At 41.9% G+C, this 23,252-nt stretch overlaps 1 protein-coding gene across 2 annotated transcripts in view; it reads right to left on the minus strand.

The window, feature by feature from the left end:
* Window positions 1-1,914: 1,914 nt before the first annotated feature.
* Window positions 1,915-23,252, minus strand: part of MAU2 (MAU2 sister chromatid cohesion factor) — a 37,005-nt gene continuing 15,667 nt past the window's right edge. The window contains exons 11-20 of one of the 2 annotated variants that reach the window (XR_014492621.1): window positions 22,772-22,849; window positions 20,677-20,742; window positions 19,821-19,904; window positions 19,197-19,246; window positions 16,119-16,196; window positions 13,225-13,336; window positions 10,769-10,859; window positions 9,346-9,473; window positions 7,096-7,286; window positions 1,915-2,297 (exon numbers count right to left, since the gene is read on the minus strand). Coding sequence is in view for 1 of the 2 variants with exons in the window: in XM_083363503.1 (XP_083219629.1) it covers window positions 7,212-7,286; window positions 9,346-9,473; window positions 10,769-10,859; window positions 13,225-13,336; window positions 16,119-16,196; window positions 19,197-19,246; window positions 19,821-19,904; window positions 20,677-20,742; window positions 22,772-22,849 (762 nt within the window). In the remaining variant the exon portion in view is untranslated. Of the gene's footprint in view, window positions 2,298-3,957; window positions 7,287-9,345; window positions 9,474-10,768; window positions 10,860-13,224; window positions 13,337-16,118; window positions 16,197-19,196; window positions 19,247-19,820; window positions 19,905-20,676; window positions 20,743-22,771; window positions 22,850-23,252 lie in introns of those variants that run through there. The other variant, XM_083363503.1, reaches the window with a different exon arrangement.

Here is a 23,252-nt window from a genome sequence, read left to right on the forward strand (position 1 = left end):
AAATAAACTTTTCAAATGGGGAGGAATATGATTCCCTCAGGTATAATACTCTTAAACCGAAGTGTTAAAGTGACATTTTATTTTATTTTTTTTCACCAAAGAGCCTTGGTGGAGCAGTGGGCTAATGCCTCCTTAAGTAACACCAGCTGCCTGCAATTATTGCAGGTTTGCATCCCACCAGGCTCAAGGTTTATTTACTTATTTATTTTATTTCCATTTATATCCCGCCCTTCTCCGAAGACTCAGGGCGGCTTACAATCTAAGCACAAATCAGGTGTGCTTAGCAATAGCCTTCATTCTATGTATATGCCTGCTTGTTAGGGTTTTCATACACCCCCCAAGCGGCATTATTACAAAGTCAGCTTATTGCACCCAACAATCTGGGTCCTCATTTTACCTACCTCGGAAGGATGGAAGGCTGAGTCAACCTTCCGAGGTAGGTAAAATGAGGACCCAGATTGTTGGGGGCAATAAGCTGACTTTGTAATAATGCTGCTTGGGGGTGTGTGAAAGCCCTAATAAGCAGGCATATACATAGAATGAAGGCTATTGCTAAGCACACTTGATTTGTGCTTAGATTGTAAGCCGCCCTGAGTCTTCAGAGAAGGGCGGGATATAAATGGGATTTTAAAAAAAGTGACATATTGTTCTTGTTGTTAGTTGTGAAGTTGTGTCCGACCCATCGCGACACTACCCTATGGACAACGTTCCTCCAGGCCTTCCTGTCCTCTACCATCTTCTGGAGTCCATTTAAGCTCACGCCTACTGCTTCAGTGACTCCATCCAGCCACCTCATTCTCTGTCGTCCCATTCTTCTCTTGCCCTCAATCTTTCCCAGCATTAGGCTCTTCTCCAGTGAGTCCTTCCTTCTCATTAGGTGGCCAAAGGATTTGAGTTTCCGCTTCAGGATTTGGCCTTCTAAAGAGCAGTCAGGGTTGATCTCCTCTAGGACTGACCGGTTTGATCGCCTTGCAGTCCAAGGGACTTGCAGGAGTCTTCTCCAGCACCAGAGTTCAAAGGCTTCAATTCTTTGGCGCTCAGCCTTTCTTATGGTCCAACTTTCACTGCCATACATTGCAACTGGGAAGACCATAGCCTTGACTATACGCGCTTTTGTTGACAGGGTGATGTCTCTGCTTTTTAGTGTGCTGTCTAGATTTGCCATGACTTTCCTCCCAAGGAGCAAGCGTCTTTTAATTTCTTGGCTACAGTCCCCATCTGCAGTGATCTTGGAGCCCAGGAAAATAAAATCTGTCACTACCTCCATTTCTTCCCCATCTATTTGCCAGGAATTGAGAGGGCCGGATGCCATGATCTTGGTTTTCTTAATGTTTAGTTTCAACCCAAGTTTTGCACTCCTTCTTTACTCGCAACAAGAGGCTCTTTAGTTCTTCACTTTCTGCCATTAGAGTGGTATCATCTGCATATCTTAGGTTGTTGATGTTTCTTCCGGCAATCTTAATTCCAACTTTTGATTCATCTAGCCCTGCCTTTCTCATGATGTGCTCTGCATATAAGTTAAATAGGCAAGGCGACAGTATACAGCCTTGCCGGACTCCTTTCCCAATTTTGAACCAATCAGTGTTTCCGTGTCCAGTTCTCACTGTTGCTTCTTGGTCCGCATATAGGTTTCTCAAAAGACAAATAAGATGGTCTGGTACGCCCATCTCTTTAAGAACTTGCCACAGTTTGTTATGATCCACACAATCAAAGGCTTTAGCATAGTCAATGAAGCAGAAGTAGATGTTTTTCTGGAACTCTCTAGCTTTCTCCATGATCCAGCGTATGTTAGCAATTTGATCTCTAGTTCCTCTGCCTCTTCGAAATCCTGCCTGTACTTCTGCTAGTTCTCGATCCACATACTGCTGGAGTCTAGCTTGTAGGATTTTAAGCATAACTTTACTAGCGTGAGAAATGAGTGCAATGGTGCGATAGTTTGAACATTCTTTGGCACTGCCAAAGTGACATATTGGGGGGTTCTAAACTCATTTAATCATGCTGGGATTGTGAGATCTCTTGTGCTGAGCGTAGCTGGTTTACCAAGAAGCATGCAATACCAGCAGTGTGCAAAAATAATCATTACTAAAATCATCTTATATTCTCTCAAAATCCAAAGAAACTGATGAGAATTTGAAATAAAGGACTTTCCTGCTGAATTGTGGTAAGAGGTGTTTGGTCATAAAAAGGGATTAAACCACTATGGCTTTGTACCATGGTTACTACAAAATTGTGCTCTGATGAAAGTACCCAACTTCTCCATGCATTTCTGGAAAAAGAGCAGTCAGCTGGCCATAATTCTACAAAAAAAAATAATAATGAGTATCAACACTGCAGTGGTTGGTGAATTCTTGACAGAGAAGTCCAAAGTCACAAGTTCCCTGTGCATCTTGCATTCTTTAAGTTCCCAACTGAAAGTGGAAATAAGATTTTAAGGAAAATCCAAAGGTGCTTTTTCAAAAGGCAACTGGACTTTTGTTTTTGCTTGAAGACATTTTGCTTCTCATCAATGAGACAACCATGCTCTGGATGACTGAGAATCTCCATATACGGTACATTTTAAGGAAAACATAAACTTACTCAACTGAAAAGCTGCCGCTGTTCTCCATAAAAGATTGGATAACAAAAGCCAAAAATCCTATTATTGTATTCTCAGGCAATTTAAATTGACCTATAAAGGGAAATTATTTGAAGAAATAAAACTAGTCCTCCTTTCAGACATAGTAACCATTACAGGTGGGCCACACTTAATGACTGCTTGCTTAGTAACTGAAGTTATGACAGACCCCCAAAAAGGTACGTGACCTAGATTTGAATTTCTGAATTCTGCTCTCCACAGTTACATGATTGCTTTTGGGCATTTGGCAACCAAATCCACATTTACAGCTGCTTGCAGCATGCCAAAGTCACATGACTGCAATTTATGACTTTTTTTTTCCTGGAATCCAGTGTTTACTTTGTTTCCAGCAAAAAAACACCCATTGCAAACAATGGATTTCTTTAATGACTATGGCGTTCCCCTAATGACTGTAGTGTTCCCTTAACAACTACAGCACAAACATGTAAAATTGGGTCAGTTGTGCCAAGCAAGATTTGAAATTGTAATTGCAGGATAAATTGTGCTTATAAGTTGAGGACTACCTGTAGCCATGTAATGAAATCCATCATGTTAATAATAATTTAGAGGGCAAAAGAGTGAATTGGCTCCACTTGGACATGTGCTGGCATGAGATAATGGGAGTTGCACATCTGGAAGTACAAGGTTAGGTAAGCCCAATCAAAGTCATCTCCCACTGCAAGCTGTCACGTGATACAATACAGACTGTCCAAACAAGCATTACTTTTTCACACTTATTAAGATTTAGATCAGGGTTGTCCAACTTGGCAACTTTAAGACCCATGGACTTCCAACTCCATGAATTCCTCAGCTAAACAGTCATGCCGGCTGAGGAATTCTTACAGCTGAAGTCCACAAGTCTTAAACCCCAAACTTGATTTTTTCCCAATGATGGTACAGGTAGTCTTTGACTTACAACAGTTCACTTAGTGACCAAAGTTACAATGCACTGAAAAAAATGACTTATGACCATTTTTCACACTTAATGACCTTTGCAGCATTTCCACGGACACATGATCAAAATTCAGAAGCTTGGCAACTAACTCATATTTATGATTGTTGCATTGTCCCGGGGTCATATGATCACCTTTTGTGACCTTTTGACGAGCAACGTCAACGGAAAAGCCAGATTCACTTAACCATGTTATTAACTTTTGATTCGCTTAACACCTCTGGCAAGAAAGGTAATAAAAAGGGGCAAAACTCATTTAACAAATGTTTCACTTAGCAACAGAAATTTTGGGTTCAGCTGTGGCCATAAGTCGAGGACTACCTCTACTTGCTTCGGATTTTTTTTTAACTGCTGTCAAGTTCATATCATTAGATTCAAAGAAGTAATGATGGCATCTTGAGGCTATTTTATTTCCACCCTCCCCTACACAATTTGGCAATACTTTTTTTAACCACTAAAATATCACAAAAAGTATGTAAGCAAATCCTGATCAGGCCAAGTGATAGTGGGGGAAAAATCCAAAGCAAACTATGGGCACAAGATTAGCATTTTAGATCTATTCTAATTGGGAGTACATTTTTCTTTCTTTCTCCTCTTTTGCATACCTGTACAACCACATTGTAAAAATATTTTAAATATGAAGTTTTACATAGCTCTTGCCTTTCGTGGCTCATATACAATTCTGTGTAGAATTAAAGATATGCTTCCCACAGATATTTTCTCACCCGGGATGTACTTCCCCTGTACATTTTTATGTTTACATATTATTAAGAAAGATTAAACACTTTTTGGAAAAAAGGCTAAAAGACAAAACTGTACAAATTTACTAAAACACATTTTAAGTACATAAAAAGAACTGTTTCATAAAGAGTGTTAATGAACAGCTGCAGGTGTTTCAGAAGTGTGAACAGCAAGAACTCACACACGAGTTGGCAGACTCCACATTTCAACTGTGCAAAATCACAAGTTCAGTGATCTAATTGCCCACCCTCTATGAGCCAAAATGCAGATTTCTAAGATGATGGGACAGTGTATATCAAGGGGTATATATTCTTTGGGAAGGGGCTGAGAAAGAAATGAGATGTGTATTTGAACAAGGACAGCCTGCTAGCATCCTGAAAGCTAATCTATTGGGGCTATTTCAGATCAGGCCTCTTAGGTCTGTCCAGGTTAGTTTGTAAGGATGCGCGTCTTGCGTCTTTGTGGTAAGAAATATTTTTTTTTAATTTTTTTTGGTTTTATATAGGAAAGAAAGTCTTTTCTAAATATGAATCTTGATTGCGTATGCACTAGCAATTCTTTTCTGGAGGCTGAACACTGCTTAGGAAGAGGGGAAAAAGAATCTGTTAATTGGAAAATATATAGCTTTCTGTCCCTCAACTATACATGGAGAAGCAAGCCTAGGAATATGGACAACAGACATCCCTGAATTACGGACTGGAAAAATAAATCCATTTTCATCCAAAATCTGTCAAAAAAAATTAAGCTTCTAGCCTTCTGACTCAAGATTTATTTATATCTAGTTTAAAGATGCAGTGAGGAAATTGGGGGGAATTAACTCGTCCAAAAGGGTAAATAGTTGTACAGATCCAAATGCTTCTCGACACCTTCCCTACCAACCCCAACCCTACATTTTTGGCACTCCAGAGGTTTTTTTTTTTTTTAAAAAAATCCTAAATAGATTTTTTTTTAAAGATCCAAATCACACACAATGTATTTCTTCAGGAGTAAGTAAATGTTAAGTCTGTGCTGGTATGAAACAACAAGCATTTGTTGCTATTCTCTGAAGGAAAAGGAAAAAGAGGGGTGGGAAATGCCTTTTGCCAGGATCTGTTAAGGAATGCTATAAACAGACCTACATTCCAAATAATAGACAAAATTAAAAGTTTAAGAATACCAGCTCCTCCTCTTTTAGTTACTACTTATCCTGTACTTTCCTTCCCCTATTTCTCTCCCACTACATTACAAACAATGTTTCTTTTTACACATCAACCTATATCAGAAAGGAACTGGGTTGCATTGTTCTTGAAAGCAGCAAGAGCACATGATTAGGGGGATATTGGTTATAGCTTCTGGATGATAAATAGTGCTAAAAAAATCCATAAGAACTCACTGAGCTAGTAACAAGATAAACTATTTCATTTAAAAACTCACACACCACACTAGAAGCAGGGTTGTGTCCCTGCCTTAAAGTAAAATAATAAAAAAAAGTAGTTGGGAAAGCTGGATTCTAGTGTAACATGATTTATGCAGTCATTTGCATAATTGTTTTGCATAATCATTCCAAATTAGGTACTTTGCATAATTCATGATCATTTTGCTAGCCACGGGAAGGCTAAGGGCGCAGAATTTCTACCCCAATCATTGGAAAACTTCTAAGTTTCCCATTTTGAGTCCATGATGTTGGAAGTTATGTCCCATATCCTTTCAAGTGTATCTTTGCAGCTACTACGGCAGGGGTAGGCAACCTTGGCTCTTTTATGACTCGTGGACTTCAACTCCCAGAATTCCTGAGCCAGCTTGGCTCAGCTTGGAAACCTCTCCCTTTCCCCTCAGCATGGCTGGCTCAGGAATTCTGGGAGTTGAAGTCCACGAGTCATAAAACAGCCATGGTTGCTCACCCCAGTACTAAGGGGCTAAAAGCTTTCTCCTTAAAAGATTCACAAGCTGAATTCTGCACCTGATACAACTTTCTACATTCTAATTAAGAGCCTTGGAAGACCAGAATGTAGGCCTATCTCAAACAAATCACACAAATCCACATCAGGCCGGCTGTTTTTCCAAGCCGCCATTTGTCCTCATTTCCAAGACCTTCATGACCCAAGAGTTGAAGAGAGACGTGAAGTCGCCTTCCCAAAAGGTAAAATAATAATAATAATAATAATAAAATCATGATTTTACCCAGATAGACAATGTGTCTTGAGGAAAAACCAAAGGATTATCCTGGAGAAAAAAACATGCACCTTTTACGTGACTGAACAGGCACTTAAAACACTGACAGAGGCTGGTTAGCATAAGCTTTGCTCCAATATGAATTCTCATAATTCTGAAGAATGCAGGGCCCAAGTTCCCTAAAGTGACGTAAGGAAGGTAACACCTGAAAGTTTACTTAGCCAGTTTGCTGTGTTCTTTCCATATGGTAAGCAAATGGGGCAACGTTTGCCAATCTTAGTAATTTTATGATGTGTGGACTTCAATTCCCAGAATTCCCCGGCCAGCTATGCCAGGGCAATAGAGCCTTCGTAAAAATATAGGCACATGGCATTTTCAGGGGCAGTTTTAATTAGCAAGGAAGCAGGCCTGGCTTTCTCTCTTCCATCCCAACCTCCCTTGTTTTATCCATGTCATATAAATCCAAATTCTGAGAAATAGGAAGGGCTGCCTCTTAAATAACCCTGTGTGTTTACTTACATAGACATCCCTGCGGTCTAGGTGATACACACGCGCACACACACATACACACCCACACACCAACCTTAAAAAAGAGCTCAGAAAGGCCATGCCAAATTGTGGGTCTAAGAAAGGTAACCTCAATGCCATCTCCTAGAGGGCTTGGAGAAGTGTTCGCTGCCCATCCTTTTTTGTTAAAAAAAAGCTGAGTGTACAAAATGATTTCCATCTTCTTCCCAAGTGAAGACAGTAGGTTCACAATAGACTGGCCAGGCTGGTGGTAGGTCCATTTTGTGCCTGGAACTGTACTGGTGGGGGCCCATCTGTCCACTGCAGGCAGGGAAAAAAAACAAAGAAGTAGTTGGCATTTATTGACTGGTGTGTGGTGATTCAGCTGATAATGTGATGTTGCTTTTAAAACAAACAACAAGTTTTAAACAATTTATATTACAGAAATATTTGTGCACAGCTTTGAAGCAGCAAAGGGCAACATGAAAATTACTGCAATTTCCATGATTTCTTGTTATCGTTGTGCTTGCTAGGACTAACCATATAAGCAGAGATTAACACCCAGGTCAATAATCAAACAATAAACAATACCCCAATCAAGAAACCATCAGGAACACTCCCATCAACACTGAAAGGGCAAATCATTTGTATGTAAACAGAGAGCAAACCTCACTCCCTACTCACACTGATGATGTTTCCTAGTTGGATAATGTCTGCAAGCAAACAACTATGCTCAGAGAGCATAAAGTTCAGTTAAACCCTAAGCTACGAATACCTTCTACTGAACAAGGTTAGATTTACTTATTTACTTATTACATTTATATGTCATCCATCTCACTAACAAGCAACTCTGGACAGCTTACAAACAGCATAGATACCTAGGCGACCGTGCTGCCCGATCCTACTTTACTCTGCTACTACCCTACCCTACTCAGCTGCTTAATAAACCCTAAGGAAGTTAAGGTCTCTTATTTACTCAATTTGTGTACTACCTTTCAACTATAGGCAGAGATTTCAGTCAACACTCCTCAAAAAACAGGAACCAGAATTCCAAAATAATTCTGTGATTTTTAAGCTTTCTCCCAACTACTCCTAAAACTTTCACATTTTGTGAAGTTTAGAACTTTGCAACATTTTGCTGCTGTGAGCTATATATTAATTGACTCTGTTACAATTATTATAAAACTGGATCTCATTATAGTATTTACTCATTTTTTATATGGGTCTGCCCAGTTGAATAATTTTTGGAGGACAGCAGATAAATGTTGTTAAATAAGCCTGTAGTCAAGAGCTTTCAATTAATCACACTTTGGCTTTGGCTTGTTTTCTTAACAACAACAAAATCCCAGGAGACACTGATTTCCATCCAAAGACCAAAAATGTGCTGTTTTAATTATAGCCCACCCACTACTTTCTGTATTCTTTAAGCCTATTACTGTCCTAAAACAAGGCCAGTGGAAAAATTGGGAAAAGAATGCCCACAATGTCCCACCTTAATATTTATAGGATTAATATTTATATGTTACTTATAAGTAAGGGTGTAGGTCTATACATATGTTGTATATAGTATGTTTAAATGTGTGTTATGTATGTGTACACTTCGAGAGGAAGCAACTAAATTTCATTTTTAATGTGTGCTGTTGTGCCCACAGGAAAAATGACAATAAAGGCAATCTAATCTAATCTAATCTAATCTAATCTAATCTAATCTAATCTAATCTAATCTACAGATTTCAGAACACTTAGTCCTCGAGTTATGACTGTAATGGAGTCTGCCCATCACAGTCATAAGTTGTAGTGATCATCAAATGGGTCATCCATGTGACTGACTCAATTTTATGACCTTTTTCATGGCAGTTGTTAGTGACATAATGGTTTGCTATAATTCAATTTTGCTGAAAATCAGAAATAAATGCTGGATTTCAGCAAAAACGCTGTAAAACATGGTCATGTGACTATGAGATGCTATAAATGGATATCAATGAGGGTCAATTGTTGAGTGGCCGAAGTGCGGTCACTTAACTGTGGGTGAAGGGCAGCCCCTGGAACTTTGGAAACAGGCAGTAAGTACCCTCAGAGAAGTCTGTCATAACTCTGAACGATTGCTAAGCGGCCGGTCATAAGTCGAGAACAACCTACCACATTAAACTTGAGCAGCTAAGGAACAGAGGATCTTTCTCCTGGAATCTTTTGCTTTTCCCACCCCCTTCCCCATGGCACCCACTCAGGTTGGCATACAGCAGGGGTGAGGAACGATGACTCATGCTGGCTCAGGAATTCCGGGAGTTGAAGTCCACAAGTCATAAAAGGGCCATCATTCCTCGCCCGTGGCATACAGAAAGCAAGGGCCACAAAGAAAAAAAATATGTGGCTAACATACGGTGATAAGGTTGTGCTCTGGGAGGCTACAGGCCTCAATGTGGTCCTGGAGCAGCTGCTGGGAAAAGTTCTGATGCATTTGCGCTGCTTCATGGGCATCGATGGCGTTCCCACAGGCTTTGTTTAAGTCTTCATTGGAAATGAGGGAGAGAGAAACAGAGACACAGGATTGCAACTCCTTTGAGGAACCCATCCTCCCTCTTTATGGAGCAAATTACCCACAAACAGTACTCTGCATTAAATAATATTAAGGATAAATATTATTGTTGTTGTTATTGTTATTTTATTGGGGTTTTAAGATGTATTATTGTTTTTAGTATATGGGCATGTATTTAATTATTTTTTAACTTTTGTAATCCTGTATTTTTATTCTTGCCCTGTTCACCGCCCTGAGTCCTTCGGGAGAAGGGCGGTATAGAAATATTATTAAATTAAATTAAATTAAATTAAATTAAAATCATACCTTTTAAAAATGTAGCTCTTGGGTCAACTCAAGCATACCTAATGCTACCACCTCCTGTTTTCCCCTCAACAATAACCCTGGGAGTTTGGCTGGGCTGAGAGAGGGGAACTGGCCCAAGGTCACCCAGTTGGCTTTCATACAGCATGTGAGGAAAACTTAAGACCTCATTACTGGTTTCTAGGCCAGGTATATAACATCACTACACCAAACTGGCTCTAATAAGAAGTAAATGGGATTAAAATCATTCAGGAATTAGAAAACTCAATATATAACTTTTTTTTTAAAAGAAAGAAGTAGTACTTTAGGATCTAAATCCATTTTTATTTAACTAATTCTCTACACTTTCAATTTCCTCAGAAATGATTCATGGCTTTCTAAAATGTACGTGATAAAAAGAAGAGCAAGCATCACAATCAAAGACTTTCATACTAAGCTATTATCTCCTGGGTTACGTTGAGATGGCAGTGCAAGTTATGATTAATATTCTGAGTAGCCAAGTTGACGTGGGTGAGAAGGCTGAGTAAGTGCATGAAACAAAAATGATATTTAATGGAAAACAAACTACAGGTGCTCCTTGCTTAAAGACCACTTATTCAGTGACCACGGAAAGTTACAGTGGTGCTGAATGAGTGGTACTTACAACTGGCCTTCAGTGTTCCCGCAGTCATGTGATCATGATCTTGGGACTTGGCAACTGGCTCACAATTATGATGTCACACCACTGTGGTCATGTGATAAGCCATTTACAATCTTCACTGCCAGCTTCTGACAAGCAAAATCAGTGATCTTGCTTAATGTAAGACTACTTAGCCAATCTGGTTTGCAAACTATGGTTCATGTCTTAGCATGTTGTGCAACCCAAATCCCTGTGGTTTATTCAATAGCCCATCATTAAAGAAACAGTAGTTTATCACAGTGTGCAAATGCAGCCATTGAATTATGGTCCACTGCATTAACTGACCTCTCAGGAGGGCCGATGACCACAGCTGCACAGACATGTCAGGGATCTTGCTGGCCAGCTGCATGGCTGGGACTACCATGTTGTTACTCTCCTAGAGATAAAAGGGTCTTGATCAAACAAAGAAGGCAATCGGATGTGGTTATTTTTCCTTGAATTTACTGACTGGGACAACCACATACAAATCAAACATGGGTTTGCAAGACACCGTCCATCAGCATTCAGCCAAACCTCTTGGTAATCATATTATATACTTAGTAAATTTCCAAAAGGTCAGGCCCATGTAACTCCTTCATTACGTGAGCTGCACCGGCTTCCAGTTTCTTTCCAGGTGCAATTCAAGGTGTTGGTTATTACCTATAAAGCCCTGCTATATGGCACAGGGCCAGGTTAGAAATAGCAACAGCACTTAAGACTTATATACAGCTCTAAGCAGTTTACATTGTCCCCCCCACCCCACAACAATCTGGGTCCTCACTTTACCAACCTTTGAAGGATGGAAGGCTCCATCCATTGACCAACCTCGACCCTGTGAGAATCAAACTCCTGGCAGTGAGCAGTGAGTTAGCCTGCAATGCTGCACTCTAACCACTGTGCCACCACAGCTCATTTGTTTATCCGTGGGACCGCCTTTTCCCCAAGGCCATCTACTCATCCCGCCAGGTCAGCTAGGCTGGGCACGTTCCAAGTCCCTTCCCCTAAATATTGCCAAAGCAGAGTTGCCTTACAATGAGATGGGTAGCAAACAAATTTAATAAATAACTAAATAAATAAATAAATAAATTTAATAAATAACCATAATAATCTGATGGGAGCTAGGAAGCATGCTTTTTCTGTGGCAGCCCCTGCCCTACGAAACATTTTGACCCCTGACTCTACCTGCCTAGCCTTCCATAAAGGTTGGAAGACCTGGCTTCCCCCACCCCCAAGTCCTGAAATAATATTAGATTCCTGCACGTTAGAAGTTTGACTTGGCACGCGATTTTTGTTATTTGTAATGTTTTAATATATTTAGTTTTAAAGTGTATATGTTCTTTTAACTTTTGATTGGGAGAGGTCAAGAGTTGCTTATACGTTGAGTGACTATATAAATGTTTTAAATAAAATAAATTGACATACCTAGACAGTTGCCTTCATTTCCCTCCCCCTCACCCCCGCAAAAAAATGCATTTTTCCTTTCAATAAAGTTTTATCTAAATACACAAATGAGTTAAGAAACAGCCTCTTTCAGAAAAGTTTGCCTGGTGTGAATCAATCGAGTCTGTTTCAAACATTTGTCTACTATCTGAAAGAAAATCTGAAAGAAACAAGACGGACATGATGAATAATCTCTTATTGAGTTTTCAACTATGCATTAGTTCTTCCGTCACCATCACCGCATTCAAAGATGCAGCAAAAATCATTAGTCTTGCCGAAAGAGGCAAGGCTAACATCCCGAGTCCTACAGGCCAGGCATGGGGATAACAACCGCAACAAGACTTAAATTAATCTCATTACAGGTACTCCCTGCTTAACAACTGCACTGTTTAGGGACCATGTGAAGTCACAATGGTGCTGAAAAAGTAACTTCATTACTGCTCCTCAAACTTACAATGGCTGCAGCATCCCTGCAGTTTCGTTAAGTGCCATTTATTCATAGCTTACATCTAACAAGCAAAGTAAATGAAGGAGCTGGGAGCAACATCGCAAAATCACGCAATGTCCCACTTAACCACCATGGGTGATTTGCTTAATGAATAAAGGCAAATATAGGTGTCCCAGGATAATACTGCAGGATCCAGTCTGGGTTGGTCAGAGGCACCAGAGGTTTAGTCTTCGGCCCCTGAAGGTGGGCTCCAGCACGACTCTAAAAACTCTGGTGCCCACTGACCAACCCTGATTGGATTTGCTTAATGGCCACAGTGGAACTGACGTAAATTCGGTGCAATTATGTGATATTTCTCTTAGTGACTATGTCTGGCTTAGTAATGGGAGCTGCTGGTCTTAACTCTGGTCATTAAATGAGGATTACTTGTAATTTAATTTCTCACTGCAATTTTGCACTTCTTCCAGAACACCGATTTGACTATTTGCAATAAGTAGATAAATGGCAGTGTTTGTGGGATAATTTAGTGTACAGCAGAGAAATACAGAAATTATCAATCTTTCACATTTTATAAGGGGGGAAAAAGCAGGAAGATGTATAGCTACAAGTGTTTTCTCAGAAAGCTTTTGGGTTTTTGGCATGTATATGCATGTGATTGCCCCACATTGCTTCAAATCAATCACAATTTGAAGGTTCAATTACTACAGAGGCCACAAATTTCCCAGCAAACCATATGAATTTCCCCACCACCCTTCAGCCCAATGATATGCACATTAGCAAAACTTTGCATTAAAATTAATTTCACATTCTTATTTCATTGGCAAAAGAAAAAGTGAATTATCAACAACATCACTGGAAAAGATGCATGACTTACCCTGTGATTCCCTAACACATAGAAGATGTGACCCAGAAGAACAAGAGAGCATGCTGTTAATCGGTTTAGATCTTCTGCATTTGACATTTTTAGAGTCTCTCGTAAAAAACGTCTACCGAAACAAAAGATTAAAAGAAAAAAAACATTTTGGGCAATGTAAGAGGTTTAACTAAAAACTGGCCTCTTCCAGCAACTATCTCAGCACCTCATTTGCAATCTATAACTATATCTATAACTCTGCTTTTTAAAGAAGCTTTAAGTTGCTTGTAGTCCTGTAATTTTATTACAAGTCTTCAGACTCTGCACTAATAACGAAGTAGTGGCCTGGAGGCATTTTATCCATTCAATAATGAATATCTCAACAGAATTCAGACAGTTTTACTAATGTTTAATTTTTATACTTGTTCAGTTACATGCAATTAAGTGAGCTGTCTGCTAACTACAGCGATTACAGGTGGTCCTTGACTTACAACACTTCATTTAGTGACTGTTTGAAGTTACAACGGCACTCAAAAAAATGACTTTTCACCATTTTTCATGCATGTGACCATCACAGCATCCTCATGGTCAAAATTCAGACACCTGGCAACTGACTCATATTTATGACGGTTGCAGTGTCCCGGGCTCATGTGATCAGCTTTTGCCACCTTCTGATAAGCAAAGTCAGTGGGGAAGCCGGATTCACTTAACAACCGTGTTACTAACTTAACAACTGCAATGATTCACTTAACAACTGTGGCCAGAAAGGTCATAAAATGGGACAAAACACACTTAACAACTGTCTGGCTTAGCAACAGAAATTTTGGGCTCAGTTGTGATCGTAAGTCGAGGACTACCTGTACAGTAGTAGCCAAAATTGTAGAAACCTTTTGGGAAAAGTGTATTTTTGAGGTTTGATGGCTAATAACACCACTTTTTTTTTGGTGTAGCACCATAAAATTGTATATCAATGGGAAGATAATTTAATCAAGAATGTAATGTAACGTGGTTTGTTCAGTTACCTGTGCTGTATTCTATGAAAAGTTATAGCCAAATAACCAGAAAAAAGGAAGCACAACTTGCTTAGGTTGGTATCAGGTAGCTTTCCTTCATCTGATTGTAGCCAATGAGCATGAGTGTTTAGACAGCCAATCAGGTGTCATCTTGTTTTAGCAATGAGCCAATCAGATCACAGTAGGATTCACTTATTGGTGTCATGTACTGAAGCTGAGAAGGGACACGGTGGCTCAGTGGGTTAGGACGCTGAGCTTGTTGATCAGAAGGTCGGCAGTTTGGCGGGTCGAATCCCGAGTGCCGCGTAGCAGAGTGAGCGCCTGTTACTCATCCCAGCTTCTGCCAACCTAGCAGTTTGAAAGCACGTAAAAATGCAAGTAAAAATAGGGACCACTACGGTGGGAAGGTAACAGCGTTCCTTGCGCCTTTGGCATCTAGTCATGCTGGCCACATGACCACGGAGACGTCCTCGGACAAGCGCTGGCTCTTCGGCTTTGAAACGGAGATGAGCACCGGCCCCTAGAGTTGGAAACGACTAGCACGCATGTGCGGGGGAACCTTTACCTTTACCTTACTGAAGCTGAGAGGAGGACATTTGTCAGTGTGTCATGTGATCGCTATCAAGTTGGTTGGGGTTTTTTTGTGTTCTTTCATTGAGTGAGCTTGTAAAACGTAATAAAATTAAAGTAATGGTGCAAAGAGTTGACTGGTTGCCCAGAAAGTGATGTAAAATAGTATTATAAAGTGAACAAGGCTTCAGTTATAAAGAAATTAAAAAGAAAAAATGGTGGAAAGTTAACCAAAGGTGGCATTTCTACTGTATGCTTTTCCCAAAAGGTTTTCACAATTTTGGCCACTGCCGTATGCTGAGACTGCAGAAGCTCTCAAGATCAGGGCTTTTCAACCTTTTCACCAATTGTACCACTTTTAGGATATGGCAACATCCAAGTACCACGTCGCCTAGCGAGGTGCCAAAAAATTGATGACCAAAAAAAAAAAAGGAAAAAAGTGATGAAGTACAGGTAGTCCTTGACTTACAACAGTTTGCTTAGTGAATGTTCAAAGTTACAATGGCACTGTAAAAAGTGCCCCCCGAGCCACAGCCGAGCAAGACACCTGCCTGCCCGCCCGGTCGCGCTCTTCCTCCTGTCCGAGGTTTTCATTGTTGTGAGCATTTCTGTTGAGGATTGGCAGCAGGGGTGGGGTGGGGGGGTGTTTGGTTTTTATTTCCCCCCCCCCTTGCTGGGTGGTTGCAGCAGATTTTGTTCACTTCACATGACCCTGGGACACTGTGACTGTCAGAAATATGAATCAGTTGCCAAGCATCTGAATGTAAATCATAAAACCCTGGAGATGCTGCAACATTCTAGCTGATTGGCGCTTCTTCTGGGCTCTGAAGCGCCAGGATCAACGCCGAGCTCCAGCTGGAGCCTGGCATTGATCCTGGCGCTTCCGCTGAGCCCTGACAGCCCCGAAGAAGCGCTGATCCTGGTGCTTCCGCTGAGCCGACAGCCCTGCAGCTCCAGCCGTCTCTCGCTTAGGCTTGTGCGGTGCTGCCACCGGTTCAGCTCATTCCCCTCCCCCGCTACCACTTTTCTAGGATGGCCGCGTACCACCTGCCAGGTGCCAATCTACCACAGGTGGTACCCGTACCACTGGTTGAAAAGCCCTGCTCAAGATGACAGAGTAGGGAAAGGGGGGAACTTGCTGGCAACCATACACATAACCTGACACGGGGAGAGCGCTCATTCAGATGATTCAGTACAAAAAGGCAGCTTCCTGCTTAGGTAAAGCAGAGCCTTAACAGAGTATTTAGGTCTTATCAAATAGCAGCGCAACTGAGCAGAATCCCGCTTTTGACCTGTCTTTTCACTAAAAAGAGGAAATGCTTTGCGACTCACTTGGCTTCATTGTACCTTCCTTGAAAGAAGGAGAAGAGCCCTCGGATGTAGAAAGCGGCAGCTCGAAGGCAGTGCGAGCTGGAGACAGAGCAGACAACGAGGCAAGTAAGCAAGCGTCAACAGCCCAGGTGGGGAAATCACGCATTCCAACTGGCCAATTGTATGTTACCAATGAACCCCTATCAACTGATCTGTTATTCAAAATATTTAGACTTTACTTTCAAACATTATTGTCAAGACTTGCCCACAAGAGTTGTGCCATCATTCTACAAAATATCTATAAAGTGCTGGATTTAGGAATATGGATTCCTAGTCAATTGACACCTGTAAAGAGAAGGCCAGGCAAAAATTAGCCATATTTGTTGCTTCAATGAGATCATCTTTACTGAATCTCTCTTATCAACACATAGATTACCTATCACAACCTGCTATCAACATTACATCAAATCCTGCATGAAACTAAACTGGCTGAGTCTTCATACAGCATCAGCCTAGACAAGGCAGGCTGCGGCCCATTAGCAGCTGATGGCGCTAAAGGAAATGTCTCTAGAGCAGGGGTCCCCGACCTGTGCACCACGGCCCACTGCCGGGCCACGGCCTGCTGTCCAGCGGGCCGTGGAACAGGCTGGCCAGTGCGCACACAAATGTGCATGTGCTCACCCGCACTCGAGCTAGTGCCGCTGCCGCTATGCAAATGGGGCGTTGCAGGGTGAAAACGGGGTGCCGCGCGGCAAAAACAGGGCACTGCATGGTAAAAATGGGGTGCCATGTGGTGAAAATGGGGCACCGTGCGGCAAAAATGGGGAGGTGCTAGGGCTTGCGCGGCAAAAACAGGGCAGTGCTAGTGTCACGTGGACACTAGAACTGCCCCATTTGCGTTGCTCATGCTCGCAGCCCCGTTTGTGTATGCATGCGCATAAAATGCTTTCCCCCTCCCTGCCCCTTCAGTCCACCCACCGGAAAAGGCTGGACACCTCTGCTCTAGAGCAGACATGTCAAACACAAGGCCCGGGGGCTGGATCTGGCCTGCGAAGTGGTTTCATGCGGCCCGCGAAGCCATCCTGGAAACAGTGAGGGAACGGCCCCCACTGCCTTGGCCCTGGCCCAGAGACCCTGCTTCTGCCAGAGACCCTCAGATCTGTCCCACTCCTGCCCCCATAGGCACCCTTGATGCCAACGATGTAGAGCTGGCCACGCCCACCCAGGCCATACGCACTCTAGCCACGCCCACCCAGTAGGCCACGACCACCCTGGCCATACCCACCCGGCCCCCTGAGGGCAACCGCAATGCTGATGCAGCCCTCAATGAAATTGAGTTTGACACCCCTGCTCTAGAGTGTCCCTTGGCCTCACAGCCTATTTCTAAAAGAGGCAACTGGCCCACTCTTGCTCCTGTCATCTATTTCCCTTCCTAATGTCCACCGCTTCTTTGCCCCTTGTGCCACTGGCATTGCTCTTCTCAATCTGAATGGGAACAGTAGCTGAAACCCAATTTCTGTGCTTCTCTGCCTGTCCAGAGGCATTAGCCTCCACGTCTATATGCACATATGGAACAAATAGAATAAAACATTCTACGTGAAACCTTTCAATCTCCAAGCAAATAATTTCAAGGGATGTGCTGTGCTGGAAGCCGAAGGGTTTTTTTTTTAAAAAAAAAATATGTTTATTGTTTTATCATTTTACTAAATGCCTCCCACACTCATTTTTTTATGAGATGGACAGCAACAAAAATTGGAATATGTATGTATGTATGTATTAAGAGGAATAGTTGTAGCTCGGGATTGACATGAGTGGTCCTTGGTGCCCTCTGAGCTTGTTTGTCTTCTTGTAGATGTTTCTTTATCCAAACTAGGTAACACCATCAGTGCTGATGATCTTACCTAGTTTGGGTAATGAAACGTCTGCAAGACAAGCTCAGAGTGCACCAAGGTCCCCTTACATATGTGTATACATACATACGTACCACGTATGTTCTGGGGGCTGCTAAACTAGTTCAACCTTAAATAGAACTATCCAGCAAATTGGAACAGGCTTGTTTTGAGGCCAGAAAAGTTTTGAAAAACTTGGGATGGAGGCAAAAATTGGTGGGTTTCAAGCTCTGCAGCCTGACTGATGATGTATCATTTAACAGTCTGCCTCTATTACTTTTCTCTTTAAAGAGCAGAGGACGTGTAGAGAGATGAGAAAAATGAACTGCAATTGTCACACGACCTTCCTGTTAAATTACTCATCTCTCTTTCGCTTTAGCTTTAACCTGAGGTCAGTTTCAAAGGCCTAGTCAGAAAGTCTTCCACCAAGGAGAACAGTCTCTCAATTTTGACTATGAAGCACCATATTTGAACACCATCTTTCAGATTACGCGCTCCTTTTTCTTGTTTTCTTGTCTCAGGTTATTCAGGTTCCGGTTTTATTCTTTCCTTATTCATACCAGACTGTGTACGTCACTTCTGTTTTTTTAAAAAAACAGGATGTAAATGTAACTAATAAACTAAAAGGAAGGCACAGGGATGGAAGTGCAGACTGACAAGGCGTACTCTATTGTTTTAAATGTCCACTGGGGCCGCTGTCGGTTACTGTTGTTGGTGATCAAATTTCAGGCATATAAGAAATGTTGTCGTGAAATAAGAGAGTCCTACACCAGAGCCCTACAACAGTTAAAAGCACTGCTGATTTTTTATTTTTTTATTTTAATTCCATTTATATCCCGCCCTTCTCCGAAGACTCAGGGCAGCTTACAAGCTTAGCAGTAGCCTTCATTCTATGTATATGCCTGCTTATTAGGGCTTTCGGGGGGCCCCCAAGCGGCATTATTACAAAGTCAGCTTATTGCCCCCAACAATCTGGGTCCTCATTTTACCTACCTGGGAAGGATGGAAGGCTGAGTCAACCTTGAGCCTGGTGGGATGCGAACCTGCACTAATTGCAGGCAGCTGGTGTTACTTAAGGAGGCATTAGCCCACTGCTCCACCAAGGCTCTTTATATGCTGATGCCAAAGAATCATTTTAAGCCATCCAATATAATGGTTTTATATGGCTTATATAATATTATATTGTAATGGGAATTACTGATTCACTTACCTCACCGGAAAATTGTGGTCTGGGTTTATTCTTTCCAACAAGCTATAAAGCTGGAGAGGAGGAAAGACATCAGAAGGTTAGTTGGTTTTAAAAATCATGTTTACAGTTATACAGGACAAAAGGCAGTTTGGCCCAAGCAGTTTATCGTGTGAACGTTCTCCAAGGCTTCCTGGGCTTAGATGTTGTCTGAGGAAGCCAAAAAATTCTCTCTCTGATACAGTTCAGCATATTTTTACAAACTGAAAGGATTTCCACATTTACAAGCCACCCCGCCTGCCTGCCTGCCTGCCTGCGGGCTTCTGATGATTTCACACGATTCATATCCTGTTCAAAGAAAATAAAAACATTCTATTCACGACTAAATAATGTACTAAATTCTAAGCCGCACTAATGCAAATCTGGAAGTGTTCTATGAGCTGTAGTTTTAGAAGAAGGCAAAAGACGTAAGAACACCCAAGTGTAGAAAAAGACGTTTAAAGCATAAGGTGCTGTTTACAGGAAACCTTGAAATGACTACTTTTTAAAAACGACATGGATAAAGAAAAACCCTCTGTTGTGCTCTGTACGATGCAGCCAAATGTTCACATTTCACTTACAGCCCAATACTGCAGCCAGGACATTTACCTCTTGATGCCGGTTTCCTTCCCTGATGTAGACACTTGCCAGGTTTGTCACGATAAAAGCCCACAGTTCCTGATGGGTGGTGAGCTACAGCACAGAAAACACATATATAACAACAACAACAACAACAACAAAAAAGGGTTAAAGCACTTTCCCCTTCTTACAGGTAGTCCTCAACTTATGCCTGGTCGTTTAACCACCATTTGGAGTTACAACATCCCTGGGAAAGGTGATTTATAGCCTGTAAAACACCTCCAGCCATTGTAAAAGGTTGTGCTGCTCCCTTACGGTTACAAAAGGACATTTTAAGGACTTGGCAACCAGCTTGGCATTTATAACCAGTGGCAGCTTGCTTCCCAGGTCACGTGATTGAGATTGGCTATTTTCTCCCCCTCCCCATTTCTGGTAAACAATGCCCATTCGGAATGTATTTGCTTAACAATTGCAACCTTCAACTTACATCCATGTCATTCACTTAAATGCCATAAAAACAGCTGAGAAATCAGGTCCGATTACATGGATGCTTCCACTTAACAACCACTGTGACTTACAACCAAAATTCCAGTCTGAGTTATGGCTCTAAGCCAAGGACTGCCTGTATAGCTGACAGCAATATGAGCCTTCCGAGTTGCTTAATTAACTGTATTATTTGAAAAGGACACTTATACCCACAAGCACGAAACAAAAGAAGAAAGCCATACTGCACGGGTGTCAAACTCGATCACGTCATGTGACGCATTGCGACGTTTTGGGGGTTTTTTTTGCCTTAGCGGAGCTGGGGTGGGTGTGGCTTGCGCGTGACGCATCCGGTCCAGGGGCCACCAGTTTGACACCCCCGCCATACTGAATGCAATCTTACCCGAAGTGCTGTGGTAAACTGCGCTTCTGCGTTGTCCATGCAGTTCACAGAAATGCAGTACAGCCCCTTCAATGGAAAACAGCAGGGATATTTCAAGAAAACAGATTTTGGTAATTAAGAAAATGTGGGGGAAGGAGGGTGGAAAGTGTACATGGTGTGTAGATTTTTGTTCCCAGTATAGATGCACAGCAGGGGTCTTCAAACTTGGCCCTTTTATGACTTGTGGACTTCAACTCCCAGAATTCCTCAGCCAGGAGTTGAAGTCCACAAGTCATAAAAGGGCCAAGTCTGAAGACCCCTGATCTACAGTATATTCACAGTTCAGTACAGGTAATCCTCAACTTACCACAGTTCATTTACTGATTGTTCAATGTTACAACGGCAATGAAAAAAGCGAGTTATGACTGCTGTTCACGCTTAACAACCATTGCAGCACCCCCCCCATGGTCACATGATCAAAATTCATGTCAACTGACTCCTATTTATGACGGTTGCAGTGTCCCAGGATCCTGTGGTCACCTTTTGTGACTTTCTAATAGGCAAAGTCAATGGAGAAGTCAGATTCGCTTAACAATCAGGTTACTAACTTATCAGCTGCAGTGATTCGCTTAACAACTGTGGCAAGAAAGGTCGTAAAATGGGGCAAAACTCACTTAACAAATGTTTCACTTAAGAATAGACATTTTGGTCGTAAGTCGAGGACTACCTGTATGCTTTATCAGGTATGAATCTAACTTCTCTTCCCACCTGAGGATGCAGCAGAAATTCCAGAAGAGAAATAAACCCATTCCTTCTCCTTGTAACATGGCATTGAGCTTCAGAATGATATTGCCCTACTTTTTTCTCCACATAAATATTTCGTTTAAATCCTTCTGTTGTCGTTGTTGGTCTTCCAATAGAGTTCATTACAGCAATTCATATCTGTTTCTTCTTCTTTATGTAACTTCAATGAACATTCATGATATTAATCTGAATTTTCCCGGCCTTTTAACCTTATCCTCAACTTCATCTCAAGCTCATCCTCTTGACTTGAGGGGAAACTCAAGCATTTTCGAAGTAATCTCAGTAGAAATGTGGCTTCTGCGTGTACACACAGCACAGGTAGCCGGGGGAAATTGTCCACCTAAATCCCTGCTCACACGGATTAAGGAGGATTTATTGAAGGCCCTCTTCGTCTATAGTAGGAGTGGGGAACCATGCTGGCTCAGGAATTCTGGGAGTTGGAAGTCCACAAGTCATAAAAGAGCCATGGTTGCCCACCCGATCTATAAAAACAAAGAATTTCAACAAATTCACAGCAAGGACAAACCCTTAGCAAACTGGAGGAATAGTCAAGGAGCTCTTTCTCTCCTGTTTATGCTGGGACAACTGAATTGCTCAATGTAGGTACAGGTAGCCTTTGACTTACAAGCACTTGTTTAGTGACTGTTCGAAGTTACAATGGCACTGAAAAGACCTACAACCTGTCTTGCACTTACAATCGTTGTAGCACACACACGGTCACATGGTCAAAATTCAGGCGCTGGGCAACCAGCAAGTATTTACCATACTGTACCATCCCAGCCTCATGGGATTGCCATCTGGGACCTTCAGACAAGCCAAGCCAATGAGGAAAGCTGCATTTGCTTAAGGATGGCACCATTCACTTAATTGCAGTGATTTGGTTAACAACCGTGGCAAAAAAAAAAAAGTTCGTAAAATCGGGTGCGACTCACTTAACAGTTGCCTTTGGTTAGCAATAGAAATTCTGGTCCCAGTTGTGATCGTAAGTCAAGGGTCTTCAAACCTGGACCTTTTATGACTGGTGGACTTCAACTCCCAGAATTCCTCAGCCAGGCACACGTGCCTGGCTGAGGAATTCTGGGAATTGAAGTCCACCAGTCATAAAAGGGCCAGGCTTGAAGACTCCTGTCGTAAGTCAAGGACTGCCTGTACTTGTTTCTAAAGCCTTGTGGGGCTCCATTTGTTTGAAAACAGGCAGCTTTACAATGAAGGGAACTCCAGTTTCTCACACTGAATAAAATTCTACAGGTCCACGAAAACCTAGATTTACACGGGTCGTGGTATACTTCGGGAACTGGGAAGTTATACTCACCAGAAGAGCATGTAACTGAGCAGCATGATTAGAAAACAGCCTGGGAGATTGCTGACAGAGCTGGCATACCTGTGAAATCTTGGCGTAAACAGAAGAGAACATGACTTAATATCCTAGGTGATTCTCAAGGATGCTTCTGGCTTACCCAGCCGAGGAGGCTTCACTTGCTCTCTTTGCCTTCCTCTTTTCTGACACAACTGATGGCTCCAGCTGCACTTTGGGGATTGCTTAATTATTTGGTAAAATTGCTTTCATGATGCTGCAACATCCCTCCTCCTCCTCAAGCAGAAAACGTTATCGGGTAAAGTGTCACTGCGGGACTTTGGCCAGCTTTCATTTCATTTCATTTCACCATGCTTTTACAAAAGCTACTTATAATTTGCAATGATGAAAATGGCCAGAATAAGCCCATTCGCGACTCTTGGATGCTCTCAGAATAAGTGGGAAGTTGGAAGGGACCTTGGAGGTCTTCTAGTCGAAC

The sequence above is a fragment of the Vipera ursinii genome (assembly GCF_947247035.1).
Source record: "Vipera ursinii genome assembly, chromosome: 1".
NCBI classification, from domain to species: Eukaryota; Metazoa; Chordata; class Lepidosauria; order Squamata; family Viperidae; genus Vipera; species Vipera ursinii.